General features: G+C 37.9%; 1 protein-coding gene across 2 annotated transcripts in view; it reads left to right on the plus strand.

Annotated features, from left to right (window-relative positions):
- Positions 1–21,811, plus strand: part of FCHO2 (FCH and mu domain containing endocytic adaptor 2) — a 75,313-nt gene that overhangs the window by 38,933 nt on the left and 14,569 nt on the right. The window contains exons 12-21 of one of the 2 annotated variants that reach the window (XM_070743138.1): positions 2,720–2,774; positions 4,174–4,352; positions 5,807–5,818; positions 7,910–7,934; positions 9,666–9,705; positions 13,240–13,334; positions 15,449–15,552; positions 15,652–15,781; positions 17,624–17,735; positions 18,624–18,779. In XM_070743138.1, the coding sequence (XP_070599239.1) occupies positions 2,720–2,774; positions 4,174–4,352; positions 5,807–5,818; positions 7,910–7,934; positions 9,666–9,705; positions 13,240–13,334; positions 15,449–15,552; positions 15,652–15,781; positions 17,624–17,735; positions 18,624–18,779 (908 nt within the window). The remainder of the gene's footprint in view (positions 1–2,719; positions 2,775–4,173; positions 4,353–5,806; positions 5,819–7,909; positions 7,935–9,665; positions 9,706–13,239; positions 13,335–15,448; positions 15,553–15,651; positions 15,782–17,623; positions 17,736–18,623; positions 18,780–21,811) is intronic. The other variant, XM_070743139.1, reaches the window with a different exon arrangement.

Here is a 21,811-nt window from a genome sequence, read left to right on the forward strand (position 1 = left end):
AGCGAGGAGCCGAAGATCCGGGTTTCCCCGCCGCCCACACGCCGCTCGAGAGCAAGAGGGGGAGAGATAGAGAAAGAGAGAGAAGGAAAGAAAGAGATGAGAGAGGGAGGAAGAGAGTGTGAGAGAGGAAGAAGCAAGATAGAGAAAGAGAGAGAGAAAGAAAGATGAGAAAGGAAGAGAGTGACGTCATCGGGTGGGAAAATATTTTTAATTAATATTTTTTGAAAAATCGCGATATAGCGTTTCGCGAAGCTCGAGATCGCGAAAATTGAGGGATCACTGTATATGAATAATGTTACAGTTCCAAGCAAGTGTCAGTTTTATCATATGTTTTCTTTCTAACTATTTTTGGCCATTTATCAGAATTTAACCCAAGATGGCAGATAGGCAGAATTTTCTGAAGCAACATTGCAGCAATTGCTCCAAGTTACTAGAGTACTGAACAAGGGCCACTTGCAGCTATTCCTTGAAGTTGCAGCCATTGCAGTGTCCCCATGGTCCCCTGATTGTGATTCAGGCAATTGCCAACTGGCTCACAACTAGAAGTGTTGCAGAATCCTCAGTCACATGATCAGCATTTGCAGCAAGCAGAATTGTGTACATGTACAGTCGTAGAAAAGCTCCTGCTGCTTTTTGTCCCTGAGCAGCATGAGGACTTCTACTCTGTAGCGCCTGACCACACATACTCTATAGCAGTGTTTCCCAACCTTGGCAGCTTGAAGATATTTGGACTTCAATTCCCAGAATTCCCCAGCCAGCATTCGCTGGCTGGGGAATTCTGGGAGTTGAAGTCCAAATATCTTCAAGGTGCCAAGGTTGGGAAACACTGCTCTATAGTACCCCCTTGCAGTTTTCACCAGCACATAGCATAATCTGCCTCCCCTTACTCCCATCACACCTGCCTGCCCATATTTTGTTCTGTGGATCCACGACATGTAGCTCTCGTCAGCTGATCTGCTTGCTGCAGCGGGAAACACAGTTTCAGGGGTGCAAGCAGGTATGTACAGATTCTCATGCATGTCATGGTCATATAAGGTCCTCAGCAACCTACGTGGCGCACAATTCATGACAATGGGAGCTTCTGGGAGTACCATTGCTATGCAATGTGATCACATGACATTTCGCTTCATGACCTTATTGCATAGGATGGAAATTCTAATCCCAAATATCATTGTTAAACTGTATAACTTTCAAGAATGTTCTGAAAAATTGTAGGCAAAACTATATTCTGCCTTTATTAATATTAATAATAATATAACTATTATTAGGATAATATTCTTTATGAAATTAATGGATTTGATTTATTTTGTTTATGCAATAATACAATATTAAAAATGAAAATTATATTTAAGGTTGTTTAATTGAACATGATTTTTGCATGCTTTGATGGAATTTTATGGGATATATAGTATCTATCAGTAGTTCCACTGATAAAATTATGTCATTCAGGCAATTATAGGTTTGACAACTGTCATAATCTATAACTTGGATGAACCTACAATTTTCCTTTTTTTTTTTGATGTTTCACTATTTCTTGTTTAACAATTAGCAAACAAATTCATGCGTGTATGTGTTCAGAAGACTTTTTATTTTATTATTTCCCATGTACTCCACTAGATTAATTTTGTATCAGTTTCAGAATATAAAAACAATTTTCTATATAATTTGAAGAAATGTTCTTTCTTTTTTTGGATATATTTTTAATTAAGAATTTTGATTACAATAATAAAAAGTAATACAAAAGTAATACTTAAAGAAAAAAAGAATAGTAAGGAAGTATAAAAAGTGTAAGAAAAAAGAATGTTACGAGGCCATCACAGAGTCCCCACAGCACCCCATCAACATTCTGGTGCTTGCCAACCGGCATGTATTTATGGCAGATGCTGGGGTCATGTGGTCATTATTTGCAACCTTCCTGGCCAGCTTCCAGCAAGAAAAGTAAGAATGTTCTGATGTTTAAAATTTTACATAACTTTTGTCAAGATAATCCTCTTCCTGAAAGTCATAAATCAAAGAATGATAGGCTTTGGTGGCTAACCTACAAGGAGTTGCACTAATGGTTGTGTCTCTGGCACTGCCGTCTTATTTTAAAGGTTTTACTTTTATTACTTAGCTCTGCCAGTTGGCCTGGGGACCAGGTGGTGGAATTGCAAGTGCTGGAAATGGATGCTACATTGATGGCAGACTCTATTCTACACACACACACACTCACCCTCCACCAATCCATCCTTTTGCTTATTCTCATTGTGTTGCTTTGACATAGTTTGTTTATTTTATTTCTGTTTGCACTTTTTTTCATTTTTCTTCTTTTTTATTATTGTAAGCTGCCTAGAATAATGCCTTTGCAAAATAGGTGGCAAATAAATGTAACAAATAAAATAAATAAAATAATTACTTTCATAAGCAAAATTATATAATTGCCAGGATATTAAGCAACAGGATGGAGGCCTTAAAGAGGCAGTTAAAGGTCATGAATATGCTACAAAGATTGTTGCTTCCAAGGTACGAAGGGTTAATTTTGAGAGTTGTATTTAACCCTTACTATTTCTGCTTTGAGAATGGTGTCTTCAGTAAAGATTTTCAGCCTAAATTAGTTAACCGTTTTCATATAGTCTTTTTATATAGCATTTTAACTGCTTTCCATGTAGTATTTTAGCTGTTTCTATGGAGTATGGGTTCTACTGAAACATATTTTAAAATAAGCTCTTTTTCCTTCCAGAACATTCCAGATGTAGATGATGAAGGGTTTAGCATTAAACCTAAAGATTGTCAGAATATCCTTTGTTGTCATTATACTTAGTATTTTCATATGCAGTATGAAGCATTACATGATTTTATAAAGTATTCTGTTTGCAGTAGTTGGGTACAATATTAATTAGCTCTGCAATTCTCAGAGTGTGGATCTCAACCCCCAGGGAGAAGTGCTGGTTGCAAAATAATGAAGAGAAGTTTTCCTCACAAGCTGGCCATTTTGATATATAAGTGTTCTGAACAGAGAACAACCAAACTGTTTGTTTGTTTGTTTGTTTGTTTGTTTGTTTGTTTAGTCCAATATACAATGAGGGTTTTAGTGGGTATATATCTATATACACATAGTAAAATACATGATGAAGGTTATAGAGGAGATACTCATGGTAAAATATATCTAAGAAATAATAGAAAAGAAGATATAGTAATAGAACGTATCAATGAAAGAATAGAAGAAGAGATATAGGAATAGAAGAAAGGTTTAGGAGATCTAGGAGAGCAGTTGCTTGTGATGTAATTGCAAAGGTAATTGATGTAGAGAATGAAGAGCGTTGGTCCCAGTATACTACCTTGGGGAACACCGCTTTTAACTGGGACGGGGGTGGATATGGTGCTTCCTATTTTGACCACTTGTTGTCTGTTTGACAGGAATGCTGTAATCCAGCTATGGAGGGATCCTGAGATGCCATAGGATTTGAGTTTTAGGAGTAGTTTGTCATGGACCACTGAATCAAAGGCTTTGCAGAAGTCAATATAAATTGCATCTGTAGATTTCCCTTGATCTAGATGAGTTGTCCATATATTTTTGCAGTGGAGGAGCTGCAGGTTGCAGGATAGTTTTTTTCTGAAACCAAATTGTTTGTTAGAGAGCAAATTATTAGTTTCTAGATGGAGAGTAATTGATTTGTTCTCCCCCCCCCTTTAAAAAAACCATTACTTTTACTTTGAAAATAAAGGGTGAGGATGTCTAGAAGGAGAAGGGTTTTATGCAGACCTCTGACCTTTGTTTTGCGGAGATAGCTATTAGGGACCTCTGTGAGGAGGCAGAAATTGCAAGAGTATTGGGAGGGATACCCAGTGCTAGGCTGGAAGGGACAGAAGAGATGTGCTGTATTGCTATTGCAGTGCAGGTCCACTGACTCTGAGAGTGCCAAAAGCAACTTACAACCTGCTAGTTTTTCGCAGGTTTCAGTATGAGGGGTTTTATGGAAAAACCAATGTAAAGCAGTAAGAACTCCTTTCTTTGCCATGACATATGGACTACTATTTATTAAATAAAAGGAGTATATTAATTTATTCCTCAGCTCTCGCCCCAGTGAATTATCAGTTTTATTCATTCAGTGGTTTGGGATACATTTGTCACAGCAGTGTTTGGGAACCCTGCATTAATTTAATCGATCAACCTTTTCCTTAACTGCAAATAACATGCCAAAGAAAACCACTTTTATTCCTCAAGTGATTCTGACTCTGAAGAGGATGAACCCAGAAAGTTTCGTGTGGAAATCAAACCCGTACACTCAGACTGTAGTTCTCAGTATACAGTGCCTTCTTTGGATGAATTGAAAGAATCAATAGGAAACATCACACTCTCACCAGCTATATCTGTAAGTAAACTTTTATAGGCTATTTAGTATATATAGTAATAGAGAAAATATACCATAGTTAATACTTTCATAGGAATCTTAACATAACATGACTTTTTAGCATATTTTAGAGTATTTTATTAAGTTTTTTTTAGAAAGGAACGGAGCAGTTAATGTTACATTCAAGGAACATATATGAATACAAAACAGCAGTGAAAAAAGCAACATCAATAAAAGAAACAGTACAGCTGAGTAGGTTAGCTGTACTGTTTTACAAAGTTTTATTAGTATTTAAACCTATTTTCTACAGATTTGTGCAGCCCTATATCATAAACCGTGGGATTGGCTCCTGCCGATGCTATGAGTGACTGGATTGGATGAATGTGGACGACTGTGTTGAGATAGATAGGATTTTTTAGAAATTTTCTTAGTTTTGTAGTATTTTTTTAAAATTAGACTTCTACACATTGTATTGTACTGTATTTATTATGCTGTACACAGCCCTGAGTCAGTTGAGAAGAGCAGTATAAAAGTCTAATTAATAAATAATAAATAGACAAACCTGTAGTTGCTTAGTTCAAACTGGCATCAATTGTATTTTGAAGTTAGATGCTTTAATTATAGTCAGCTAGAGAGACGTTTAAATTATTTGAGACATGTAAGAGCTAGACATTTTCTTGGTTAAATTCTATCCATTGCCTGATGCAAATTGTGTTTTTGTTTGGTTGAGCTATCATTTGGTTGAGCTGTTTGGTTTGCTATCTAAAATATGATAAACAGAAACGTTTTCTTCAGTATAGTCAGTTACAGAATAGCGTACATTTTGTAGGGATGATCCTGAATAACTGTGCAAATCTTTTCCCAATTTGAATTTGTTTCAAGAGGGTGGCAGCAAAGTCATTATATCATCCAATATTTCACTCCCATTATCCATTGGCTTTTGTTCTGTTGCAAGTATGAGAAACTCTCCCAGATATCTATTTCTTCCAGGAGAAAGAAATGTTCCAGAACAGTCCATAGATTCCAAATTCTTTATCTTAATTGCTGAATATTTGTAAACAATCTAATCAAGCAGTCCTAGAGGTTTACAATATATACAACATACATTCAAAACTCCATAAACCCCCAATATTGTTTTTTTAAATGGTGCTGACTACTTTATTACCACTTTTAATTTTATATATTGTGGGAACATCACAATAGTGTAGACTCTAGGGATCTAAGTTTACTCTAGGATGGATAGTTGCACTTTGTTAAAGAACAGTTACAAAATGCAATCAAACAAAAAGTGCTACTGTTGGGTCAGTGGATTTTTAAAAAATAAATATTTCCCATTAAAATAACAGGATGATTTTAAAACACCGTGGTTTGATGCTTCAGCCTTGAGAATTAGAAAAGAATATCCTTTTGTACATATAGAATGTACAAAACTGTTTGTAACTATGTTTTCCTTATTTTATTTCCTATGCTAACAGAGACATAGTCTTGTAAGTATTAAATCATATTTAATTAGCAGTATCTTAACTGCTTGATAAGGAATTTAGCTAGAATATTGTAATTGATTTTATATACTGTAATGTTCTGTAAAGCATAGTTCACTCAAAGCAGGCAGTTAGTTTTATGGCATGAAAATTGGAAAATTGTTTGTCCTGGTAATAATAAATTAATTATAAGATAGGCAATAAAACATAGTATAATCTGTTATCAACATTTTCAAACCTGGAATGTAATTATCATTCCACCATAAGAACAGGATTTGATTCACAGATAGTCCTTGACTTACAACCACAATTTCAATTGTAAGCCATGAAGGTCATAAATAGTGTTGGGCGAATCGAACTTGCAAAGTTCGGGCTCGTGCCGAACTTTGCAGTGTTCGGCATGCCGAGCCCGAACGTTTTTAAAAGTTTGGGTAAAGTTCGGGTTCGGCGTTCGTTCGAACACCACGAAACGCCGCCGCCCAGGAGGAGAGTGGAGAATCCCATCATGGAATTCCCCACCTCCTTTTGCTTGCGGCACTGCAAGCAAAAGGAGGTGGGAAATCCCACGATGGGATTCTGGGGGCGGGGCTTTGACATCACAGAGACTCCTTCCTGGCCGGCCGAAACGGGGAGGAAGGAGTCTCCGTGACGTCAAAGTCACACTCCCGGAATCTCATTGTGGAATTTCCCACCTCCTTTTGCTTGCAGCGCCATTGCGGCATCCCTTTCTGTAAAAATAAAAGGAATTCCCCACCTCCTTGTTTATTTTTACAGAAAAGAATGCTGCAGCGGCTTGCTGCTGTTTGCGTTCGGGTTCAGGTTCAGCGAACTCACCCGAACTTCACGGCAAAGTTCGGGTAAGTTCGCCAAACCCAAACTTCATTGGGTTCGCCCAACACTAGTCATAAATCAGGCACCCATGTGACTGGTCTTGATTTTATGACTGTTTTTAAAGAAGTTTTAAGTGAATCAAGTCAGTAGTCAAAATACATATCGGAAAACAGCCCCCCCTCCCCCCCCATTGGAAATCAGCAAAAAAATGTTGCATATCAGGATCAAATGTCTATGGGACACTGCAACCAGTTTTAAGTGTAAGTGCAAGCCTGAAATAGGATCATAGAAAGGATGCAGTATTTTAAAACAATCAGAAGTGTTTTAGAAGCTGTAAAGAAGCCAACCATTATCTTGATAATATCAGCATTCTATCGTGATGATGTATTACCTTCCCAGTCGTAGACTACAAAAGATGGAATGTAACATCTGTGTAAAAGCACTGGCCTGTGACCATCCTGATGTTTCTTTACATTCAATAGGATTTGAACAATGAATTCTGCCATTCTTTTTACCTTAGACATGAAAAAATTGTTCTTTATAATTTTAAACCTAAAAATATTAAATGTTCCAAGTCTTTGCCAATGAGGCTTGTCTACAAGCTGCATTTCCAAGTTTTTGGAGGGGTTATGACAGGCACCTAAACTTAGGCACTATTATTATAGTAATCAATCTTCATTTAAATTGGCCATTTAGTTAATTCATATCTCATATCATGGATGTTAATTTGTATGTCAATTTCATATAAGCTGCTGTTATGATTTGTTTTGTTTTCCCATGCTTTTAGTTTCATATTTATTAAGTGCAACATTTTTTACAGCAGGTTCAGAATTCAGAGCACCATGCCGAGGCTGTTTGAAACCACTTTTATATAGAATTATATAGAATAATTGGCTTTTGGTATAGAGTGACAGCTGGTTTTTTTTTTAAAAAAATCATCCTTAGTTGTATTTATTATTTTTATTACCGTACTTAAAAATAATATTTGCCAGCTTCACTAACTCAGTTAAGAAATAAACTGGAGGAAATTGGTGGAGCAACCAAGATGGGATAAGTGTATTGCATAAAACAAGTGAGATAATGATGCTATCTGATGTTCTAAATTTAAGATTTATCTTATATATTTTATTTATATGTATCATTCATTTTGTTAAGTCTAATATTTAAGATTGTCTTTGGAATATTTCCTGCCTTTAACTTTTCCCTTAATTTACAAAGAAAATAATATGTATTTACTAAAATTTGTTCTTTTTATATTACATTTAGGCACAAATTAACCGGAATACATCTAGTAAGTTGGCCTGGTGACTATCAGTGATTTTGTTTTTATGCTTATATTAGATGTAATGTCTTCTTTTATGAAACTAGATGTGTAAACCATGTTTTTGTATGTACAGTGGTCCCTCGAGTTTCGCGATCTCGATCTTCGCTAAACGCTATATCGCGAGTTTTCAACCCGGAAGTGAACTCCACCATCTGCGCATGCGTGCCCTTCCACGCATGCGTAGATGGTGGAGTTTCCCCGCCGGGCAGAGGCTTCCCTGGGTCTTCCCCCTCTTGCCCCGGTAAGGCGCGAGCAACGGCGTGGGCGGGTGGGCGGCACACGCGCGGGGAAACCCAAGGGCCGCTTCTCAGCTGAGAAGCGGCCCCAGCAACAGCGCGGGGGGCGGGCGGCGCGCGCGCGCGCGCGGGGAAACCCCAGGGCCGCTTCTCAGCTGAGAAGCGGCCCCAGCAACAGCGCGGGGGGGTGGGCGGCGCGCGCGCGCGCGGGGAAACCCCAGGGCCGCTTCTCAGCTGAGAAGCGGCCCCAGCAACAGCGCGGGGGGGGCGGCGGCGCGCGCGCGCGCGCGGGGAAACCCCAGGGCCGCTTCTCAGCTGAGAAGCGGCCCCCAGCAACAGCGCGGGGGGGGTGGGCGGCGCGCGCGCGCGCGCGGGGAAACCCCAGGGCCGCTTCTCAGCTGAGAAGCGGCCCCAGCAACAGCGCGGGGGGGTGGGCGGCGCGCGCGGCGGGGAAACCCCAGGGCCGCTTCTCAGCTGAGAAGCGGCCCCAGCAACAGCGCGGGGGGGTGGGCGGCGCGCGCGCGCGCGCGGGGAAACCCCAGGGCCGCTTCTCAGCTGAGAAGCGGCCCCAGCAACAGCGCGGGGGGGTGGGCGGCGCGCGCGCGCGCGCGGGGAAACCCCAGGGCCGCTTCTCAGCTGAGAAGCGGCCCCAGCAACAGCGCGGGGGGGGTGGGCGGCGCGCGCGCGCGCGGGGAAACCCCAGGGCCGCTTCTCAGCTGAGAAGCGGCCCCAGCAACAGCGCGGGAGGGTGGGCGGCGCGCGCTGCGCGCGGGGAAACCCCAGGGCCGCTTCTCAGCTGAGAAGCGGCCCCAGCAACAGCGCGGGGGGGGCGGGCGGCACGCGCGCGCGCGGGGAAACCCCAGGGCCGCTTCTCAGCTGAGAAGCGGCCCCAGCAACAGCGCGGGGGGGGGGGGGCGGGCGGCACGCGCGCGGACAAGCAGCAGCAGCGAGGCGGCGGGGAAACCCAATCTTCGGCTCCTCGCTGCTGCGGTGGAAATAAAAATACCATCTGCGCATGCGCAGATGGTGTTTTTACTTCCGCACCGCTACTTCGCGACAAATCGATCATCGCGAGGGGTCCTGGAACGGAACCCTCGCGATGATCGAGGGACCACTGTATGCAAATGGATATATAATGTGAGTGCAGGATAATTAAATTTCCTTTTGTATTGAGAGTACTCAAAACAGATTTTTCCCCCCAATGTGAGTAACTTTAAAAGGATATATCTTGTGCCACTTACTCAAAACGTAGTTACAGGCAGTTATAGGCATACTGCTTAGTTTCTGAAGATTTTATATTATATTTATATCTACTGTATATCAATAATGATATTTTGCTTTTTATTAAATCCTGGCTGATTTTGTTAATATATTATTATATATTATAATATATTATATTTTAATATATTAAATATGTTATTGTTAAACATATTTAACAAGTATCGTATATATTTTTAAATAGGTGAAGAGTTAAAATCAAAGTTTTCTGCTTCATCTAATGAGTAAGTTTCATATTTGATATCCATGTTTATTTGAAAGGCATTGAATATTATTTTGCAAAACTTTTTTCCAGTTTGCAGCATTTACAGCTTGAGCTAACATTACAGTTTACACATTAGGAAATATGTTTTTTATTTTTTCATTGTTAAAATTCAATTCAATTGGGGGGGTTGTTAATTTGTGTTCAGATTAGAATAAATATATGTGTACTGCTTTCATTTAACCTTTAAAAAGCATTTGTAACCTGAATTTGGTAATTTTACATTGAGTTACATTTTACTTTTTAAAAAAACCTTTGCTTATCATTTTTATACTGAAATACAGGAAGATGCTTGCTGCCTGCCTAAGTGTTCCCACCGCCCCCTTTGGGAACCACTGTGTCAAATGAAGGCATTTTATTGGCTTTTTAAAAAAAAAATAGCCAGTAGATCTGAAAGTAGTTTCTTTCAAAAATTTGCTTGAGAATACAAATTTCTGTGGCAGGATTGATAGTTTATTGTATATTTGGGAGAAAGAGAACTCATTCTGCCATTGCTGTCCAGCAGCTGATTGGAAAAGCATTCTTCCCTTGGAAATAGAGCTATTTGGAACAGATCATGGTCTCTAACAGTTCAACATGTTTCTTGTGCTGTTTATTGGAGATAGTCTCAACAATTCTGCCTAATCTTCTGCATGACAAAATCACATTTAGAATCCAGAATGATGATTTATCTTGATCTTAGCACTATGCATCTGTTGATTCAACCTGAACTTTTCTTTTTGTGTCTTAAACATTGATGGTTCATGTTTCATTTATGTTCTACCACAAAGTTCAGATTTTTTTATATTTTTTTGCTTGCATGTACTGTTTCCTATGTTCCTACACTTGTGTCTTTGACTTTTGTAAACGTTTTTCAGTGAAGGACTTTGTACTTGGCTCCTTGACACTAAATCCATTTTGTTGGTTTATGTCCACTGTACCAACATGCTGAGATCTTCTTGAAAATTGATATTGTTTAAAATGTTTGTTGTCCATCTATCTTGTGAACCTGCAACCTTTATCTAAGCCTTTTGAAAATATGTTGAACAGTATATGACCTAGAACTCAGACCAACACTTCCAACTTAAACATTGATATAAATATGTGCAGGTTGTTGTTGTTGTGTTACAATTTTTCAGGTAGTTTGTGTCCAACTAAAGATTGCTAATATTTTGCTATTGATTTCTCAAAATTAAGGTACATTGTGATTTGCTCTTGATACACTCATGGCGGCTCCTTCTAGCCAATCTTTTCTAAATATATACAAACTAGCTACTTAATCGTCCCTGCCAGAGCTTTGCCTTTTATCACTGTTTTGATGATCAGTCCATAGTTGCTGTTCCTGCTTTTGTTCCCTTCTGACTCCCCCTCATTTTTTTAAAGATACAATTTGTCCTTCTCCGTTCTTCTGGCACAATGCCTGCCTTCTGTGATCTTTCAATTATTTAAGCAACAAAAAAGGCTCATTTATCTCTGTCAGAAAGAGATAACATCTCAACCTCTTTAAATATTCTTAGGTGTAAATGGTCTGATCTTGGCAACTGAAAATTGTTCATGGTAGCCAGGTAGCTTATTTTATTCTTTGTGTCAGTTGTTGATGCTTAGACCCATTTGAACTCAATTCTCTATGAAGAAGACTCAAGCAAATAGTAACTATGATACTCTACTTTCTCCCTGTTTCTTTGTTGTCCTACCATATTCTCCAAACATCAGGCCCAACTTTTCCTGTTCTTACTTCTATGGACAGAGGTAAATGAGCCTTTTTTTGTTGTTTTTATCTTCTCTGGCAAGCCCAAATTCTCAAAATTCTTTTGGGCATTCTACTTATATTAATTACTTCTTGATGATTGCAATTATTCTTCTTTCATTTCCCCTACATTATCTCTTAACTCGATTAAAAATTAAAAATCTCTAGGCACCCACAATGATTTTTTAAGTTTTTCTTCTCTTTGGAATGATGTGCTTCCATATCTTATTTTAAGAGCAAGCATGCCCAGGCCATGGGCCAAGTGCCCCTGGACAGCTAGTAATGTGGCCCCACAGAATCAATTTCTCTTCACTCATTGCAGCCCAGGTAAGCCAAAAGGTTGGACACCTGTGTTTTAGAGCATATCATATTTCTTTGGATTCCCTTACATTGCGGATTTCTCTAGCTGAGAATCTTCCCAGTAATTCATTGAAATTGGTTTTCCTAAAATCTGGTGTGGAGTAAAATTATGTCCCAGTTGTTCTTCCTGTACTATCTAACTTCATGATTATATCATTACTTCTTCCAAATTTTTGCATTAATTCTATTTCTTCAAATGGTTCTTCTCTATAATTAGGATTGAGTTTTTTTTATTTTATTAAAATTAAAGGTCTAGCTTTCAATTCAAGACAGCTGTAGAAGTAAAATACCCAGTCAAAAAAGCAGTCAAGAAACAATAATCATTCAGCAACTTTCCCCTTCCTTGGCTCTTCCTCTCTTTGTTCACTCAGTTAGCCTAATGGTTTCACTCTGGAAATAGGTGTGCGATTCATAATAGTTCTCAAATACATTCTCATTTATGTTCTCAAAATAATGCTAAGTATGTGTGTATAATTTTGATTTTTTTTAAACCCTATTTTCTTCTTTATGCATTATGTTAAACAGCAATCTAGCCTGAACAGTCAAGATTTTTATTCCTGCAAAACTCAATACATGAGAAGGACCATGCTTTGATTCACAATCTTCAATAATAAAAGGCAGATCATAGCCACAATTAAAATCTTTAGAGTAGAGAAAGTGAATTATCTCATCTCTGATGCAATCCCAGTTAGAGGCTGTCTCAGTTCGAGAACTGGACCAATAAAAATTTCTAAGGTTCCTAATTTTACATTTATGTGTTCTAGAAGGAAGTTCAGAGATATATCTATACAAGATTATTTACACTAAAATATCTTGGAAATCAATAGTACATGGCCTACTTTATTGTCCATTGTATTTAAACTGTTAACAACCAGACATAAGAAAATAGATCCCTATTTTCTTCTTCCTCTCTTCGCAGTTCTCTTAGATATGATTTTCAGGAGAAGCTAACTTCTGCTCCACTTCTAGGAGAAGCTAATTTCTGCTCAAAATTCTTTGTTGTTCATCACAAAATAATTTGGTTTTCCCCATTTAGAATCCTGTCTAATTTCAGGGCATAATTTTAAAACAGTATTGAATAACAATTAATTATAGTTAACAAATTTATCTTCATTTATTGATGCTTATCTTCCAAGAGGTACCATATAAGTTGTTAATTCTTTCTTTTAGATTCTTTTAGATTCTTGTTTTAAATTTTTAATCAAGGTATCTTTTGTTTATTTTTATTTTTATTTTATTCTTGATGTGAGTTTTGGATTCTATATGCTTTTTAATTATTATACTCTTTATGCTGACCAATGACTGCAATAACATTTTGATTGATTGGTTGATTGATTGTAGTAAGATACCTTTTATGCATAAGTATAAAATGCATAATTTGAATTTATTTTCTGATGTCTTGTACATTAGGAAAAGCAACAATGACCTCCTGGCATGGGATCCACTCTTTAGAAATTCTGGTGATTCATCTTCCCTGACCTCAACAATGTCGTCGTCTTCATCTGGTAACATTTTAATCAATGAAAATTTGAAATTATGCTTGGAGTTTTTTTTAATAAAAAATTATACTAAATGTGTGCTATGTAAAAATATTGTAAAATATACTATTGCAGTCATTCAAATCTACTTTTTCATGATAATATACTTATTTAGAAGAGTAAGATAATTCAAGGAATCTTTTCACCCTTTCTATAACTTCTAAACATGCTATTTTCTCTTTTCAAAGCGGTCTTTTGATAAAAGCTCTTGCACATGCCATAATGCAGGGGTGTCAAACTTGCACAATCACGGCAGTGTCACATGACTTATCGTGACTTTTTCCCCTTTGCTTAACCGGGCATACGTGACGCATCTGGCCTGTGGGCCACAAATTTTACAGCCCTGCCATAATGCTATCACACACTGTTTCAGGTGCACAGAAAACTTTGCGAATTGCTATTTATTTAGCATATAGCATACATTGTCAGGGATGGAATGAAACAACTTGACGTGGCCAGCCAGAGGGAAGATGAAAGCTGGTGGGTGAGCGAGTGGTTGGGCAGAGCGCAAAGCAGCGGCTGTGGGCTTCCCCTTTTCACACTCCCCACTGCTGCCCCATGCTGAGTTCTGAGATGCTAAGCAGTGGGCAGGGCAGATGACAGGGAAACAATGGTGGGCATGCGTGTCCCATATTTACACCCACTGCTGCCAAACTGCCCAAACACTAGCATCACTGCTAAATATCCCACAGCAGTGGGCAAAAACCACTGCCACCACCAAACAGCCTGGTGTGAAAATGGGAAACCCTGCCCATCATTACCATCACGCTGCATTCTATCCTCTTGAGTCTTTCCTCCAGCTACCTGCAGCGAGTTGTCCCTGCAGCCACTTGGCAGTGGTGAGCAAACCATGCAGAGCTGGTCATGCTGAGTTGTCCTTAACCCATCAGAGAAATCTACATAGGAGCCGGGGTGGCACAACAGGTAGAGTGCTGTACTGCACACCACCAAAGCTGACTGTAGATCTGTAGGTCAGTGGTTCAAATCTCATCACCGGCTCAAAGTTGACTCAGCCTTCCATCCTTCCGAGGTGGGTAAAATGAGAACCCGGATTGTGGGGGCAATATGCTGGCTCTATTAAAAAGTGCTATTGCTAACATGTTGTAAGCCGCCCTGAGTCTAAGGAGAAGGGCGGTATAAAAATTGAATGAATGAATGAATGAATGAATGAATGAATGAATGAATGAATGAATGAATGAATGAATGAATAAATAAATAAATAAATAAATAAATAAATAAATAAATGTTTGACACAATGCAGGCCTGATAGCCTAAATTGCTAGATCTTTATGTTTGGCACTTCCATGCCTAGCTTTTGTGCACTAGCTGACACCAGCTGACTAATGGCACTCAGGTTGCTATCTCTTCCAAGCTTCTCTACCAGTCGCACCTCACTGGTAGAGGTTGTGTTGTCTCGTATCTGGCCAGATCCCATGCAGCTTCTACTCTTTTGCATACACAAATGCAGCTAGGTTTTCCGACCAAAGTGATACACATGTAAACTCACAACATTGCATGCTTTCAAAATCCTGGTAGACAAGAGCTAGAAATCAAACAATGAGAATTCATTCTGTCTCATGGAGCTGGGCTCCAACCACATGAGTACAGACCATTTCTGGCCAGCAGTTCCAGCGACATTAAGCCATTGCACCACCATATTCCCTTTGTTAATTGTTAATAGTGCAGTGTTCATTAAAGAAGTGAAACATCTCTGTATTAAAGTAATATTTTCTACCTGTTTCAACAACAAAATATTTCTATATTTTAAAACTCAGTAATTTAATCGAGTAGCAATTATTTCTACAATCTTATAATGTGATCCATTAAAACTCATTATTGATGCTTTAAATACACAATAGCTATAAACAAGATAATGGGAATTTTTCACAATTCATAAGCTATGGATAATAATTTATAGTTATATAATTCCAGTAGTGTAGTACCAATTGCTGAACTATTTTTTTAGCTGAGCTGTTTTCCTAACTCTTAAAATACTGCTAAATTAATCTTAGATTTAAATATTTTGGAACAATTTCTAATTAATTGTACAAACACATTAATATTCTTTAATTGCCTTCCAGGAAGACCAACAACTCCTCTTTCAGTAGGAACATTAGTACCTCCCCCAAGACCAGCTTCTAGACCAAAGTTGACTTCAGGGAAACTCAGTGGAATTAATGAAATTGTAGGTTCATTACATCTTGACCCTAATGATGTTTACTTCTCTGATCATAGTATTGTTCATTTGAACTATAAGTTAATGTTTTTGAATTTTGCTTATTAGCCAAGACCATTCAGCCCTCCTTTGACCTCCAATTCCAGTCCTCCTCCATCAGCCCCTTTGGCACGAGCAGAGAGTTCTTCCTCATTATCATCATCTGCTTCACTAAGTGCAACAAATACACCCACAGTTGGTAAGTTTATAGTCTGCCATGATAACATTCACATCTTTTTTAGTTTCTGGGTTGGGGGAGGAGGGGACATTATTATTTACAAAAAAATATAGGCCACATAATTTCATTGTCTAAAGGTGGTTTATAACTAAATATGTAATATAGTATCCAAACAGTCTCCCATTTACCCAATGCATTCAATCTCTCATAAATCAAAAACTATCACCAGAATTAAAAAGTAACAAAAAGATAGGCAATCCCTAATGCCTAAATACTTGCTGTAACAGGCCTGCTTTTCCCCCAAAACTTCTTAAAACAATAATTGCAGGACCTAAAACTCAATCAGAGTGATTTCAGGCTGCGCTATTTTTCTGTTTCCACCTAAATAGACCTCAGTGATACATAACAAATATGTCCATTTGACCATCACTGGATTATAAAGACCTTTATTGTAGATGGACATGGTATTTTTCAGGAACAGCTAGATACCAAAGCTCCCAACAATCACTTGGACTCACAGTAGGTGAGACTTGCATCACATATAATAGTAAAAAGTCCACATTTCTGAACTTACAAATAAAAATCCACTGAGAACCACTGCATTTCATTTGTTTCATTTCATTTCTCATTTCATTTTTACACTGTTATGATGTGATCTTACTTTGGTGTTGGAATTTATTCTAAGCTCTTTTTCATAATTGCACATAATAACTCTAACTTTGATATGACATTTAAATATATTTTTGCATTGAACTTCCATTGATTAATGCAGTATTTAGAATTTTGCATTATCTTATATATAATACAGTAATACCTTGTCTTACGAACCTAATTGGTTCCGGAAGTAGGTTCGTAAGGCAAAACGTTCGTAAGACGAAACATTGGTTCCCATAGGAAACAATGTAAAAGCAATTAATCTGTGCAAAATATATATATCCCAAAATGGCGCTCCGCTGGGCGCCGTCGCCCAGCTGTCACCTTTTAAAACAGCCGGGGGGCTTCTCGGCGTTCTCCTGAACCCTTCAAAGGAGCAGATCCCACAAAGTTAGTAAAATAGTAATTCATTTCGAATGTCATGTTTTGCATTTAAAAAGCAGATAAGGTTTCCTTCTTAGTTTTGAACAATTTTTGAAACTTTAATATTTATTGATATATTTTGGGTTCAGTAGGCCGCCGAGAAGCACCGCCGCCCGGCTGTCACCTTCTGAAACAGCCGGAAGTTTGGGTTCGGGTTTGGGTTCCGGAGGCCGCCGAGAAGCGCCCGGCTGTTTCAGAACAGTGACGTCAAAGCTCCGCCCATGGAATGCCCTATTGGGATTCCCCACCTCCTTTCTAGCCTCCAGATCGGCCGAAAACGCCGCCGCCGATTGCAAAAACGGCGCTTCGCCGAGTGCCACCACCCGGCTGTAACCTTCTGAAACAGCCGGGCGCTTCTTGGCGGCCTCCGGAACCTGAACCCGAACCCGAACTTCTGGTTTAGGCGTTCGGGAGAATGCCAAGAAGCCACCCCAGCTGTTTCAGAAGGTGACAGCCGGGTGGCGGCGCTTCTCGGCGGCCTCCCAAACCCGAAGAGTTCGGGTTTGGGAGAATGCCGAGAAGCACCCCGGCTGTTTTAAAAGGTGACAGCCGGGCGGCGGCACCCAGCGGAGCGCCATTTTGCGATTTGCGGTGGGTTCATAAGGTGAAAAAAGTTCATAAGAAGAGGCAAAAATTTTCCGAACCCCAGGTTCGTATCACGAGGGGTTCGTATCATGAGGTACCACTGTATTTAAAAATAAAAGTCATGAATAATAGAACTAGCATTAACAACTGCAAAGTGAATATTTTTTAATTGAAGCCTTTAATTGACATTATATATTCTAGGAACTTCACGTGGTCCTAGCCCTGTCAGCCTAGGAACTCAAGATACATTGCCTGTTGCAATAGCCCTAACTGAATCTGTAAATGCCTACTTCAAAGGAGCAGATCCCACAAAGTTAGTAAAATAGTAATTCATTTCGAATGTTGTGTTTTGCATTTAAAAAGCAGATAAGGTTTCCTTCTTAGTTCTGAACAATTTTTGAAACTTTAATATTGATTGATATATTTCAAGTAGTATATTGTATTTTTAAACAACTCTTACATTTGGCAATGCATAACTACTGCAGTTTTTTCATCTCTTTTGCTAGACTATGTTATAGACCTTTTCAAGTTTACTTTTTAAAACATCCCTTCTTTCAACAAAAACTCCATCAAATGCATTTTATTTATATACTTACTGTGGATTGGACTTTTTTTTAAAAAGTATGTTGTATGGAACTAATCATTCCATTCCCCCAAATTCTGACCAGAACTTACCCTTATCTTCTACAACTAAGGTAGTATTTGTATGTACTTGATTGAAATGAATGGAGTAGGCTGCCTCCACCAATGGTTTTTTTTTTTGTCAAATTTGGCAGCTTTAAATTGTGGATTTCAATCAACATGCAGGCTGGGGAATTCTGTGAGCTGAAGTCAAGACATCTTAAAGTTTCCAAATTTCAAGTTTCCCCAAATATATAGAATGGTATTTGCATGAATGTTATTTGGAGCATTTCCCAAAATGGTAATTATTCTTGGGTGCTCAGCACTTCCTGAAAATAAGAGCAAAGTTGTTCTGGGCAGGTTTATGTGAGGAAAATTGACTCTCCATTTTGCTTCATTTGAATTCTACAAGATAAGACAAGCAACTGAGCTCAATAAATTAAAAATGGCAGCTAATATTTGTCTACAGTTTAAATGTATAAATGAGTTTATGTACATTTCAAATCCAATCATATATTTTACTGTGATTCTAATAATTATAGCTGTAAAAGTAACATTTGTCTTTTTACATTTTTTCTAGATGTATTGTGAAAATAACTGGTGATATGACAGTCTCCTTCCCAAGTGGGATTATTAAAGTGTTCACTAGCAACCCATCTCCTGCTGTGCTTTGCTTTAGGGTAAAAAACACAAGCAAACTAGAGCAGATTCTTCCAAATGTGCAACTTGTGTACAGGTTTTGTATTTTTTATTTATTATAAAGCCATACTTTTTATTATCCTTTTTTATTTCATTCTACTTGACTTGCAAAGTATGCTTCTTTTATAAATACTCTTATATTTTTTGCATTTAAGTTTTATAATTTAATTAAAAAAATCATGATTGTGACAAATTAAAATTAACTGTTAATTTTATAAAGATATTTCATTTCAGAAAACTTCTAAATAACGTTAACCAAGCTTTCAAGTCCAAGATGATTTTTTAAAAAATCCATCTATGCTATGCTAAAGTGTGTTGTTACATTACATTATGTTATCTTACAACATTATACTTATTGCTGTTCAACTTGAAATACTTTTAGAGAGGATTACAGTATAAATTGAAGATTGTAATGCCTGTTCTGAGATTATAGTTTACAATATCTAACATAAAAGGAAAAGGAAATAGTGAAAAAACATATAACCATGTAGATTAGATGCTTAAGTCTTGCTGTAATGTTCTGAAACATTATTGCTCATTGATTCATAGTTTATTTTATAACTTCTTCAAGAATTGCTTTTGCTCCTCTTACTATTGATGTGCTCTGTCATTTACTGAGGAAATTAGACAGCAAGCATAATAATTGTTAATGGATTAGGTTTAAAGGTCCACCACCTTCATTGTACTATATATGGCACCATTTTGTTAGAATACATTGTGACAATTACCTTGAAACCATTCTACAACTACCAGTTTTACCAGTTTTAAGTAGGCTTTGCAGATATCAACACCTGCAAACTTTTTCCAGATAATTTGAGATATTGGCAAGGCATGAGAGAATAATGTTTCATCTTTTAGCAACTTTCCCTAAATTTTAGTGTGGTTGAAGCAACTCCGTATAAATGTTACCCATCAGCATACCTGGCATCAATTGACAGAAAGACATAAATTGGGTGGAACTTTGTTTTAAAATTGCAAGTCATCATAACCATGTGGTGTACTATTAACATATTTTCGTGGGAGAAAATGTCTTTCTTTTACTTTGATCTCCTTGACAACAAGAAAGAGTAATGTATGCCTTACTGAGCATATTTATTCTCAAAGCAGCAGATACAAATAGTTGAACATTCAGAAGACTATAGGTCTTATTATTTGATTCTGAGTTAAGTTCTGTTGTTCTTTCGTGCCTACTGATTTTTCTCATGAAGCTGTACTAAATGCAAATCCAAATGGTCACCAGTGCAACTGCAGTGAAGAAATCTTTTGTACAAATTTCTTCATAAAGACTTTTAAAGATTGATTTTGCTCAGCACTGTAAACAATTTTCAAAATTATAAATTATTTTCGCAAACTAGATCCTGTAAAGAGTCGTTTTATTTTGAACGTCTGGCATGGATTTCTGGTTGACATCATGGTGAAATTGGACATGAGGAACTGATCTCTGCACTTCCATACCGAATCCTCCCCATTGGTGGGCTCCGAGATGAGCCAAAGCCTCACTGTAGGGGAGGCAAATAAAGAGGGATGCCCTGTATGGTCACGGAGAGTCACAACTCTCATGCCTGACCCGGGGATTTTCTTTCCCTCTCTGCCACGATGAGGAATAGAGGCAGACAAAACATGGCTGCCACGAAGCTGGGGCAGCTGAGGAACACCTAAGACTGGTGCTGAAGTGGAGTTAGTAAACAGTGATTGGAGCTGGGTGAGAAGATTCCTTTTTTATTTTTGCATTTAGTCCCTAAAATTAAAGGAAAAAAATCCATTGAAGAAAGGAGACTCTTAGAATGATCTTTTTAAAAGCGGCGAACAACCATAGGCAGAAAAGTTCTATACCCGAATAAAAAGAATTGAGGGGAAAAAAGGTAACAATCTTTTAATAAAAGAAAATTGGATTTAGAACTGGGTAGGTGTGGAAAGGCATTATAATATGCTGGAACTATGTACCTGAATTGATTCGACCATTTATTTTTGTCTCTATAAACTGAATTAAATTTGGATTTTAATTTGTCACACTTGAAACAATGCTGAAACCTCTGTTGTTGCTGCTGTCTACTGGTAAATGGAATATACTACACCCCTACAAATCTAGGAAAATTTTGTCAGGAGAAACGAGCAACATCTTTTTGGAGGATTGCGATACTAACTGTCCTATAATTAATAATTTTGCTATTGTGATAAGAAAGATTTTTAAGTGAAGTGACTTTTGTTGTGTGGAAAGTGTCTGGACTATTTAAGTGGAATTGATTAATAACCCTGGGATGTAAAGAGGTATGATTATTGAACTCTTTGATGAGCAAAATTGGAACTGAATATATTGCTTTTGGCCCTGACCAAAAGTAGACATTAAACTACTGTGGGGAAATGAGTGAGATTTCAAGAGAAATGGCATATATGTTTCAAAGCATTATGTGATAAAGAACCAAAGAGCAATAAAAGACTTAATCCAAGGCATAAGTGACAAAGTAGAAAATATGATACAACTGGCAATGAATGAAGATCAAAGAGTCCAGGAAAGAGAGGAAGCAGAGGAAAGAATGGAGAAAAAGATAGAACAGGCAAATCACCAAATAAAACAAGAGGAGAAGAATTATTTTTTTTTTGAGATATATAAAAATGAAATTGGAATTGGATAACCTGGAAGAGGATTTTGAAAGGGAGATAGGAGTATGGGTGGATGCTCTAGAGACATGGCAGCTTAGAGATAGGAGAAATATTTAGAAGAAACAATGAAGATGTTGACAGAGACAAAGAGAGGGGTATGGGAGGAAAGCCAAAAACCGAATAAGAATTAAAATATTAAAACGACAAGCAATGATGGATAGAATAGAACTATTTCCCCCTTTTTTCCTTTCTTCTTTTTTCTATTATTATAATGGCCTGATTAAAAACTAGAAATAGAGATAGAAATAAGAATATACACTTTTATATGAAGGACTATGTATTAACATAAATATGTGTTTTAACAATATAGGGTGCGTTCCAAAAGTAATGCAATTATTTTTTTAAAAGTAATTTATTGAACGTATTTGCACAAACACTTAAAATTCTTCAAAGTACTTTCCTTGGGCC

This window comes from Erythrolamprus reginae, chromosome 2 (assembly GCF_031021105.1).
Source record: "Erythrolamprus reginae isolate rEryReg1 chromosome 2, rEryReg1.hap1, whole genome shotgun sequence".
NCBI classification, from domain to species: Eukaryota; Metazoa; Chordata; class Lepidosauria; order Squamata; family Dipsadidae; genus Erythrolamprus; species Erythrolamprus reginae.